The 9,991-nt window shown below is 49.3% G+C and overlaps 1 protein-coding gene across 2 annotated transcripts in view; it reads right to left on the bottom strand.

The window, feature by feature from the left end:
* FYCO1 (FYVE and coiled-coil domain autophagy adaptor 1) overlaps window positions 1-9,991 on the bottom strand; it is an 86,926-nt gene that overhangs the window by 5,477 nt on the left and 71,458 nt on the right. For both annotated transcript variants that reach the window (XM_082347309.1, XM_082347310.1), the window contains exons 16-17: window positions 8,063-8,273; window positions 423-532 (exon numbers count right to left, since the gene is read on the bottom strand). In XM_082347309.1, the coding sequence (XP_082203435.1) occupies window positions 423-532; window positions 8,063-8,273 (321 nt within the window). The remainder of the gene's footprint in view (window positions 1-422; window positions 533-8,062; window positions 8,274-9,991) is intronic.

The following is a 9,991-nucleotide window of genomic DNA, read 5'->3' as shown; positions in this document are numbered from 1 at the left end:
AGGGTGTCCCGGGTAAGAGCCTAGAGTCTGGAGCCTGGCCACCTGGGTTCAAATCCAGCTCTACCACCAGCTGTGTGACTTGGGATTGTCACTCTTCTATCTTTCTTGTCCTCAGTCCCTTAGTAGTAACACGAGGAGAAAGACAGTCCCTATTACGTGAGGCTGATGTGGGGCTGAAGTGAGTAAGTAAGAGCAGAGGGCGGAGAACACACCTGACATGTGGCGAGACTCTGTAAGTATTAGCCTGTGTGTTACACAGTCTATAACAGACACTGGAACACCAAAGCGTAGGTCTAAAATCAAAGCACTACTGATAATAAGCTACTGATAATTAAATAACTTCTTTTAAACATCCACCTCTGTTCTTGGGACCAGGTGCCAGGTGGATGCATCTGGATGCTGATGAATGAGGTGGCCCCTACCTGGAAAAGGTGTTGTCGAAGATGAGCATGTAGATGCCTGGTGTGCGGACCTTGAGCTGGCCCTGGATGTTCTCCTTGTGGGAATTGCATCGGGTTGTGGGAATGAGCACCTGGGAGACAAAGCAGACAGGAAAAGTGAAACAGAAGCTGAGAGGGCACCATGGATCCTCTGGGAAGACTCTTTATCTTGGGGAAGGAAACTGAGGCCCAGGGAAGCTGAGAGCCTGCCTCGTCTAAGGTCACAGCTGAGCAGGGTTGGGGCTGAGATCAGCCCCCAGGATTGGTGGGGTACCTCCCACATGCCCTGGGTTTGTCGATAACTTGAGATAGTGGGGAGGCTGTAGACATGAGTTTCATCCAGAATCATGAATTGGTCAGCATCCCAAAAGAATGGTCCTCCAGCCTCCTCTGACCATGGCCAGTGCCAGAACGCTCCACCGTCCAGAGGAACAGCCCCTTTCTGGCTTCAGGAAGGTGAGGCTTATTCTAGGTGAAATCCTGCCTGGCTCTTTCCTTTGCGCTGGTGCTGCTACCCTTGGGGGTCTCACAGGACAGGCCGAGCCCTCTTTCCACATCTCTTGAGCACTTTGTGAAGCTGCTGGGCCCACTTTCCTCCAGGCTGACCACCCCTGGCTCCACCCGGGGCTTCTCACTTGGCCCCGGTCGGTCCATATGCCTCAGAGCCCTTTCATCTTTCCAAGTCTCCTGCTTCCTCTCTATGTCCTCTGAGAATGAGAAATTAATCCCAGGAGATGTTTATTTTCTAAGGACATGTTCTAAGGGCCTCACTGTCAGAGCCCAAATCTGAGCAAATTGTGTGAACTGGACAGGGCCAGGGCTGGGGTCTATGGATGGCCAACTTCTTTCCCATGGGCAGAGTCTTCCACCTGTTAGCCAGCTAAGATACTTTAAAACTGAAGATATGACAGGAATTAACACAAGAGCCAACCAAAATTAAACACATTTTTCTGAAGGGACAAGCACTTAGAGGGTCTTGTCTCATTAAGCATCCATAAGCCTCCCATTTGGGACTACACACAAATAAATGGTCACGCAGACCACGTAACATCTTAGCAATGGGTTCCTAAGGTAGTGAGCTGCCTCACAATGTAAAAATTTTCATTCTCTACAAAATTAAATGTTGCTCCTTTTTTGGAAATTCAATTTTTGTTAAATTTAGTTTTAATTTTTTCCTATTAAACATTTTTCAACCTGTGCAAAATGACTGAATCCAAAATAGTTATAAAGATGTGATTACTTTTTCAACTCAAACTTGAATACAGCGAACTATTTCTTGAAACACTACATGGTGGCCACAAAGTTCCCAAAGTGAAGTAAGTTCCCACAGAAGCCTCTGCTGCCCTTAAGGATCTTGTGGTTTAATGGTGACAACAGATAAAAAAAACATTCAATTATGTTGGGTGAAACTGTCACGAGGGGTCTACCAGGGAGGGGTGCCTATCCCAGCCTCTGGGTGGGAGGGGGGAGAGGCAGAATCAGGGAAGACTTCCTGGAAGAGGCAACACTGAGCTTGGACAATTTAGCTAGTTATAGGGAGGTCTGGCAGCTCCAGGCAGCAGGGACAACATATTCAAAAGCATGGGAGAATGGCTAAGATTTACCCTCTCAAGTAACAACCAAAACCGACAAAATATACAAAACAGTTCTTAAGACACTGTACATCAGGCAATGATGGACAGTGATCTGTGAGAGAACAAGGTGAGCCCTGCAATTGCCCTAGTTTACTGCTTTGAGAGGAAAAGAGAACAACAAGCAGATGGAACAAATAAAAAACAGTAAGATGAGAGACTCAAACCTAACCTTATTGACAATCACATTAAATGTAAGTAGGCTAAACATCCCAATTGAAAGGCAGGAATTATCAGGTTGGATAAAAGCAAGCCCCAACCCCATCATGCCTACAAGAAATACAATTTAAATGTAAAGACACAAAGAAGTTAAAGGGATGTAAGAAGATACACCATGCTAACACCAGTCAAAAGAAAGAGGGATTGACTATATTAATATCAAAGTAGATTTTTACATCAAAGAACGTGGCCAGGGACAGTTTCATAATGATAAAGATGTCAATTTCATCAAGGGGGACAAAACAATCCTAAACATTTATGCCCCTAATGACAGAGCTTCAACACACATGAAGCAAAAAGTGGTAGAGTTACAAGGAGAAATAGAATAAATTCATAATTATAGTTGGATATTTTAATGTCCCTCAATAATTGATGGAATAAGTAGACAGGAACTCAGTAAGGAAATAGAAGAACACTATCAACTGACTTGATCTAACTGATATGTATAGAACACTCCACCCAACAACAGCAGAACACACATGCTTTTCAAGTGTACTTGAAACATTCACCAGGTAGGCCATATTCTAGGCCATTAAAAAAAAAAAAACCCAAAACTTACATTTAAAAGGATTCAAACTATACAAAGTGCATTTTCTGACAATGGAATTAAGTAAGAAAAAAAAAAAGCAGTTGTCTGGAAAATTCCAAAATATTTGGAAACTAAATAACATATGGGTCAGAGAGACGTCAAGAGGGAGATCCCAAAGGCATGGGAGAGAGAGACAGAGCACACAGTATGTTCCTGACACCACAGTACATTTGCTCTGGCTGGAAGCTGGTGGTGGTGAGGGAGTAGGACGGTCCCAAGACAAGCCCGGAGGGGACAAAGATGCACGAGGACCTACTATGCGTGGGCTCTGTGGCAGCTACTTCTTATCTCATCAAGTTCCATTAATGTTCTACAATATTCTAATTCCACTGGGGACTGAGAATCCCGGGAGGTTGGGTGGTTGGGTCTGTTCCCGTGATTCATAACCTAAAAATTCTGAGCCTGGCCTAAGATACTTCAGCAACCACATGTAGGAGGAAGTGCTGGGGAGAAAGGCTTGCTGTTTACACAGGGACGCCTGTGTGCCCCACACCTCAACCTTCCCACACACTACTTTGATTACAAAGCAAAACCCAAGAGCTTGTTAAGGCAGATCCTCTGAAGAGGACATGTATAAGATAATACTCTTCATTTCTTTAAACAGTCTACTCTATGGACTTTTGGTTCATTCCAGCTGCTGTTTTTTCTACCATGGTCAAAATCTGTAAGACTGATTTTAAAATCAGTCAATCAAAACGTCTAGGGGAGATTAACGAAGGCTCTGGTGTCAAAGCCCATACAGCAGAGGTGACGGGAGATGACTGGGGCCTCATGTAACCCTGAGTGAGACAGGTCTCTGCTGTGTGAGCTCTGGGGGCGTCTCCCATCAGCCTCCAGTGCTTGGGTGCCCATGACCTGATTTATGTGATATGTCTGTAAAACAGTCCAAGTTGGTTTTACTGCTTTCTCGAGGGACTCTAGTGACCTGGCGGCCTGGTACAGAGCCAGGGTTCTATGTTAAATGGAAAAAGTCAGTCTGAAAAGGCCACATATTGCATGATTCCACTCACATGAAATGTCCAGAACATGGAATCTGTAAAGACAGAAGGTAGGTTGGTGGTTGCTGGGTGGAGGTTGGCGAGTGACTGCTAATGGGCACAGGGTTTCTTTTTGTTTTGGGGGATGATGAAAATGATCTAAAATCAGACAGTGGTGATGGTTACACAACTCTGTGAATAATACTGAAATAACAGTGAATTGCACATTTTAAATGGGTAAATTATATGGTGTGTAAATTATACCTCAATAAAGCTGTTTAAAAAATAAAGTCAAGGGTCCTTGCTCCCAGTAGCCCCAGGCAGGCCTCTGAGCTTCTCTGGCCAAAGAGAGAGGCAGGGACTAGGTCTTCTTCCCTGATGTGTCCCAGGCTGATTTGTCTCAGGGCAGCAGTCTGCACATGGGTAGCCTCAAGTCCTTGATTTACCGCTTCTTTCGTCAAGTGCTTCCCAAAGTCACAGTCTCTAATCTCAGTGTCGAGGCATGGCCTTGATAGAGGAGGTCCCTCTGGAGAGAGGGTGGTCCCGGGTGGGAGTGTCTGACATGCCCCTAGAGATGGGACTGGCCTTTCATGCTGTTCCCTCCACCTGTATGCTTTTCCTCTAACCCATGTCCCCCTGCCATCCCCTCCCCACAACTTCTCTTGGTTTGGCCCAGGAGTCTCCTGCCCTGATCACTGCTCCCCAGGTTAGGTGCCTGCCCCCCACCCTCAAGTGCCACCCCATCATGACAGTCACCACCTGGAATCACAGTTGTTTCTTTTCTTTTTTCTCCCACAGTTGTTTTTTTAATAAGGTCTCTCTCTGATCACACCATGAGCTCCTCAAGGGCAGATCCCATGCTGTTCCTTCTCTCTTTATCCTCAGTGGGCCCGCCCTACAGAGCCCAGTATACAGCAGTACAGTAAATGGTTGTGAACAGAGTGCAAGTACACAGCAGAGCTCCTCATGCCTGAACCTCCACAATCACGAAACCTGAGTGTTGCAATTTGCACTATGTCCCATTATTCCCAACAAGGTCCAGTCTGGTTAGGGCATCATACGGGGAGTCCCCAGGATAGATGCTAAAGGTGTGAGCCTGGACGTAGGTTCTCCAGGTTGATGTCTGTACGGGACCTCAGGCAGACGTAACAGTCATCCCCACAGCTGGCTGGTGACAGTCGGGCCTGTGACGGCAGAGGAGCACCTGAGCACCCTTCTCACCCACCCTGCAGATGGGCTCCTTCTGCCCCCTGGCGTCCACTGTGGGAAAGACAATGGTAACCATATCCTTCAGGCAGTAAGGGAGCCAGAGATGAGGATGGCTCCTGGGCGTCCCTGAGATCCTGATTCCTGGGAGGAACCACACAGCTCTCCCAGGGCCATGAGGATTAGGCTGGTGAGTGACTGAGCAAGGAGAGAGGCGTGGAGACTGGATCTAGTCACCTCCCTCTCTCCCTCCCACAAATATCCACCAGTATCTAACGTGGGCAGACACAGCACGAGGCGCTCGGTGGGCGTTGGGAACAGGAGGTGAACAGCGAAGGTGCTGGTGCTGAGTACCGGGTGGTGCAGCCGGTTGCTAGTGCAGAGCTGAGAAGCACGCTGCCTAAGCTGCTGCCCAACCAACTGCCCAGAGGCCGCTCTGCACCCGAGTCTCCTCATCAGCAAAGTGGGACTAAGACCTGCCTCATGGACTGAGACATGTGCCCAGGTGGCAGCAGTGAGCCTGAATCCACTCTCTGACCACAAGCCCAGGACCTCCCAGGTGGACGTTCAGAACCGCTCAGGAAGGAGGGGCTCCAAGGCTACACGTGTGGTGTGGCTGTGAGCCTCCAAAAGGAAAAGAGGGGCAGAGCAGTTTTTAAATAAGCACGAGCATGAGACTCCAATAATCAAGGCCAACTCAGGGGGGCTAGAATTAAATTTAAGGAGTGAATCTGAAGAGGACAGAAATGACAAAGCAATCTCTATAATAGGCAGATACCACCAGGACAGGGATGGCAGGAGAGCAAACACAGACGGACACATGTCTTCCCCATGTGGATACCGAAGCTGGAGCGGGGACCTGTGTGCCCAGCATGCCCGAGCCTGGCCCTCCTGGGGCTCTGGGCCTTCCCCAGCCCTCACCGCGAGCCCCTTAGGACACCCAGAGGACCACAAGCGTGAGGGACTAGTGGATGTCATCGCAGAGACTTCACAGAAGGCTCCTTTCACACAACTTCAAATTGCTCCTCTCTAGCTTCATTCTTAGAAAATGGAGATTTTGGGGCTTCCCTGGTGGCGCAGCGGTTGAGAGTCTGCCTGCTGATGCAGGGGACACGTGTTCGAGCCCTGGTCTGGGAAGATCCCACATGCCGCGTAGCAACTGGGCCCGTGAGCCACAACTACTGAGCCTGCGCGTCTGGAGCCTGTGCTCCGCAACAAGAGAGGCCACGACAGTGAGAGGCCTGCGCACCGTGATGAGGAGTGGCCCCCGCTTGCCGCAACTAGAGAAAGCCCTCGCACAGAAACGAAGACCCAACATAGCAATCAATCAATCAATCAATCAATAAATCTTTAAAAAAAAAAAAAAAAAGAAAATGGAGATTTTGTATTAAAAGTCTAGGATCTACCCGGAGCTCCAATCCAGCCTGTGTGACTGTCCTCACTATTCCTTCCACTCACAGTGATTCAAATGGAACTCGCGTTTCCACCCAAACCAGCTCTCCCTCCATCATCCCCTGGCACCCTCCCTGCAGAGATTCAGGTGTGGAATTCAGACCCTCCCTCCTCCTCGGCCCACAGTGAGTCAGCCCCCACGGAGGCCTGTTCATTGTCCTGTGCTCTGCACCCTACTCCATCCTTTCTACTCTTCTTCTCCTTGATCTAAACCAGTGGCTCTCAACCTTGATTGCCCACTGGGACCATCTAAGGATGCCTGGATCCACCTTAGAGATTCTGGTTTAGTGGTCTGGGGTGTGGACTCAGAAGTATGTTTTAAAAAGCTTCCCAGGGGGCTTCCCTGGTGGCGCAGTGGTTGAGAATCTGCCTGCCAATCAATGCAGGGGACACGGGTTCGAGCCCTGGTCTGGGAAGATCCCACATGCCGTGGAGCAACTAGGCCCGTGAGCCACAACTACTGAGCCTGCGCGTCTGGAGCCTGTGCTCCGCAACAAGAGAGGCCGCGACAGTGAGAGGCCTGCGCACCGTGATGAAGAGTGGCCCCCGCTCGCTGCAACTAGAGAAAGCCCTCACACAGAGACGAAGACCCAACACACCCAAAAAATAAATAAATAAATAAATAAATTTATTAAAAAAAAAAAAAAAAAGCTTCCCAGGGCTTCCCTGGTGGTGCAGTGGTTAAGAATCCGCCTGTCAATGCAGGGGACATGGGTTCGAGCCCTGGTCCGGGAAGATCCCACATGCCACGGAGCAACTAAGCCTGTGAGCCACAACTACTGAGCCTGTGCTCTAGAGCCCGCAAGCCACAACTACTGAAGCCCACATGCCTAGAGCCCGTGCTCCACAACGAGAGAAGCCACTGCGATGAGAAGCCCGTGCACCACAATGAAGAGTAGGCCCCACTCGCCGCAACTAGAGAAAGCCTGCGCACAGCAATGAAGAACCAACGCAGCCAAAAATAAATAAATAAAATAAATAAATAAATACATTTATTTAAAAAAAAAGCTTCCCAGGTGTTTCTAATGTGTGGCCAAGGTTGAGAACTATGGTCCCGGCCACTGTCAATGTCCCATGTTTAGAATGTCTTAGGAGTTTATGAACTGGTATCTGCCACGAAGATTTCCAGCCCAACCACCCAAGTGACACAATGGCTATGAGTCTCTACTGACCTTTCTGAGGTGAGATGCTAAACACCCTAAGCTCATAACCAGAAGCAAAGATCTTGGTCCCCACCTCCCATGGTGACCCGTTCTTGCTCGGCATGGCTCTGTTAAAAAAATGATCCTTAAACTGAGTCACACATCTGTATTCCTTTCAGTTTCACCTACTGACCTATTCCAAGGTCAGTCTGAAGCTGACCCGGGAGTGGGCCTTCAGACATTAGGAGACAGCTCTCCTCCCCCAGGCTGGACAAGCCCGGGTGTGTTGCCTGCTCTGCATGATGCAGCCCAGGGGGTTTTCCCACTCTGGTCACTCTGTGCCCCTCTCAGAACATCCCAGGTAAGGTCTGCCCGGGGAATCCTGCTGGCAGGGAGATGGCCTCACCTTACATTGATCCAGCGGCGTGTCCTCCGCCTCCCGGTACACCACACTGAAGGAGATACTCTTGGGGTCGGAGGAGAAGACCCAGCTGATGGTGAGGCCTGCCTCGGCCACGGTGATGGGGATGAGGCTATAGGTACTGGACCTCACAAACAGCTCCCTGTTGCCCTCCCCGAAGTTGGCGATCTCTTCCACCGTGAGGGGTAATTTTATCCTAAAATAGGAATGCAGAGAGGGACTTGATCAAAGCGGGGAAAGCGTTTGAGTCCACTGGCCACGTTGTCTGTGACTCCGAGGTGACTGGAAACCCTGGAGGCTCTTGGGAGGACGAGCCCTGGGTCACCATGACTGACACGCTTAAACATGGGAGAATTCTTGACGTGCAGCTCACGCCATCAGATGTTTCCTGAGCACTTACTAGGTGCCTGGCATAGCTCTAGGCACTGGGGACACAGAAGTAAAAAATATAGATGATAACCCTTGCCCGCAAGGAGCCGGTGTGGTCCCCGCAAGCTGGCTGGAACTGAGAGGACGGCCTGGGCCACTCCGTGCCCCTCAAGGACAGGAAGTGCATGCTGAGGCCTCAGCTTTCTGCAGCTCTCCTGCAGCTGCCCTGCTGCTCAGCTGTCCACTCTTTCTCTCCCCTTTCTCCTTCCAGTTCCTCACCTCCCGCTTTTACCTAATTAGCACCAGAAGTAAGCACACGCATCGCTTGAAACCTCCTGCCCTTTCGGTCAGTCGTCCCTCTTTTCAGCGGAAATCCAGGGCCTGCCAAAAAATTCCAAGCAGGCACCCTGACTATTCATAAATGCAGGCACCCTGACTATTCATAAATGCAAACACCCCAGACTCTTTAATGCAGGGTAGTCTGAGGGCCCTGGGGAGACAGGCTTCTTGGAGCTGTGTCCCTATTCTACCTCTCATTAGCTGGATTAAGAGCCAGTTCCAAAAGTTTAAAGGGTTTAGGGACAGTGAGTTTCTCTGCAGGACCCAGAGAACCCGGTGCTGGTACCTGCCTCGCTTCTCATCTGCCGCAGGGCTCACCCTCACGTCAGCCTCAGGTTCCTCACCTGCAGACAGGGACAACCACGCCTGCCTCTGGCGGGTGTGACAATTACGTTAGAAGATGAACCTGTGCTGAAGGGCAAAGTCTCCCTGATTAAGTGGTGCCTCCTCCTGCCCAGCAAATCCGGAGGCAGCAGGTGAGCGAGGGCCACGAGGGCAGGGCCTCCAGTGCGGGGTTACAGCTCAGGAGTGTGCGGCCCTGGACGGTCCCATCTCCTCTCCTCAACTGTACAAGGGCTAACTCTGCTGGCCAGCTTCGGGTGTTGTCACAAGGGCTATGTGAGGAAGCATGATGCTCCTGTCTACACACAAGGAAGCTAAGATTCAAAAAGACTAAGCAACTCTATCCAGGTCCATACAGGTCTGATCCAAAGCCATTGCCTTTCTACTACACCAAACTGCCTTTCATGGACAAAAATATTACTGTCCCCTTTAACGCAGGGGCGGAAACCAAAACTCAGAGAGGGTAGGTAACTAGCCCAAGACTGCACAGCAAATAAGTGGTGGCGCTAAGAATTCTGTTGGCTCCAAAGGCGTAGAGGTGGATGGGAATACTCCCCAAGCTTTGCAAATGAGAAGACTAATCAATGATTAGAAAACCAAAATGCTCTAAGGAACAGCTCTGATATAGGTCATTCACCTGTGTAAAAATTTAATTCCATGGACCATTTTCCCATGTGTTAATTTAAGCTTTATTACTAATTATAGTAAAAAAAGGTCTTGTCCAATATTTACAATTTTCAAGAATGTGCAAGTAGGCAGAAGGGTCCATTTTGGAAAAGAGGTCTCTCACAACATGGAAATCTTGCTGCATTACTTACTCTGACAGGGTGCCCCACTGATGCTGGGTCATTTCATAATTTTACA

Source organism: Balaenoptera borealis (genome assembly GCF_965194805.1).
Source record: "Balaenoptera borealis genome assembly, chromosome: 12".
Classification (NCBI taxonomy): Eukaryota; Metazoa; Chordata; class Mammalia; order Artiodactyla; family Balaenopteridae; genus Balaenoptera; species Balaenoptera borealis.
Note: the sequence above shows the minus strand (reverse complement) of the source record. Positions and strands in the feature narration are given on the sequence as shown.